A 1,743-nucleotide genomic window follows, 5' to 3' on the forward strand; every position below is an offset into this window, starting at 1 on the left:
CGTTTATGATGCGAACAACATAATTATCGATGGTGTACGGTACACTTGGTCGATATACCTGGTCTTTACAAGTTGATTTCCAAGAGAATTCCCGAGGATCTCCTTTACACGGAAGACGATAAGTACAAGAGCATGCTGCTGGCGACGAATGCGCACAAACACAAGCATCAATCGCAGGGCCGATTATTGAGCAATAAGGGATACAAGTACAAATAATGTAATCGCGCCGTTAATGTCTATCACACCCAAGAAACAGAAGAAGAAATCTGGAAAGGGATTACCTCATGATATTGAATGACAACGCGATTGATTACGTGCATTGGGATGATCCCAACGAACTGGTGGATCGTCTGCGATTGCTTGACGCTTCGCACCGAGTGAGCAACAACGCTCACGACAACGAGATGTTGTAGATCATCGAGGAACTTCGCGAAGCTAATCTTATTATAAATTAAATCGCGTATAGACGAAACGAGTCAGTCGAGTGATGTCAGTGAGAAAAAAAATTCTTTTGCTCTGTGTATTACGCGTTGAATCATGAAAAAGAAATTCAGCGAAAAGAGAAAAATTAGCTCCGAGAGACGTCAACTCGTCGAGGAATTGCATACTCCGACGAGAAGAAATTTTCCCCGAAGGCGCGTCATAGTTCGAAGATACGACGATCTGTGGCAAACTGATATCGTCGAGATGCGTCTGTACTCAGGCTTCAACAGAGGCTACCACTACATATTCACCATCATCGATGTGTTGAGCAAGTACGCGAGGGCAGTACTGGTCGTATTCAAGAACAAGGGCGGAAGCGAGACGGCTAATGTTATTGCTGAGATAATTCGTGCGAGTGGAAGATGTCCGAAAAATTTACAAACGGATATGGGGAAGGAATTTTACAACGTCGATGTGTGAAAATTTTGAAAAATTTTGAAAAAACATGACGTTAATCACTATTCCATGTATTCGACATTGAAAGCGTCAGTAGTCGAGCGATTCAATCGTACACTCAAAAACAACATGTGGAAGATGTTTACACTCAACGGCAATTACAAGTGGATCGATGAGCTACCGCATCTCGTGTCAGATTACAACGCGCGTAAGCATCGGACTATCGGCATGCGACCTGCTGACGTAACTCCCGCGATCGCCGAAAAACTCTTGGACACGGTATACAGTGCGATAAAGATTGCTGATCCGTCAAAATTTAAAGTGGGCGATTTGGTACGCGTGAGCAAATACAAGACGATTTTTGAGAAGGGTTACACATCAAATTGGACTACCGAGGTGTTTACAATCGTTAAGATACAGCGGGATACCAATCCCGTAACCTATCTACTGGAGGATTATCGCGGAAAATCCGTCGCTGAAGCGTTTTACGAGCATGAGTTGCATCGCGCTACTCATCCGGACGTGTATCTCATGGAGAAAGTACTGCGCAGGAAAGGAGATAAGGTGTACGTCAAATGGCTGGGATTCGATGGATCGCACAATTCATGGATACACAAAAACAATGTCATTTGATAAAATTTTGATTCGTGTATTTTTATTTCTATATATAAAAATATATCAATATAAATATATAAACGTATCTTTTTATTATCCTTTCCATCTTCGTTTTTGAATATAAAGATATAAATGTACGATACATGAAATGAAAAATAATAGTAATATATAATAAATGGTTCTACATAAAATATAATAATAATACTTATATAATGTAAAAAACATACATATGTGTAAATTAAAATAATA

At 40.1% G+C, this 1,743-nt stretch overlaps 1 protein-coding gene across 1 annotated transcript; it reads left to right on the forward strand.

The window, feature by feature from the left end:
• Positions 1–1,008: 1,008 nt before the first annotated feature.
• On the forward strand, positions 1,009–1,512 carry LOC105621715. Its single transcript, XM_012203175.1, has one exon. It carries the CDS (start codon positions 1,009–1,011, stop codon positions 1,510–1,512), a length of 504 nt encoding a protein of 167 aa, XP_012058565.1.
• Positions 1,513–1,743: the final 231 nt, after the last annotated feature.

This window comes from Atta cephalotes, assembly GCF_000143395.1.
Source record: "Atta cephalotes unplaced genomic scaffold scaffold00036, whole genome shotgun sequence".
NCBI classification, from domain to species: domain Eukaryota; kingdom Metazoa; phylum Arthropoda; class Insecta; order Hymenoptera; family Formicidae; genus Atta; species Atta cephalotes.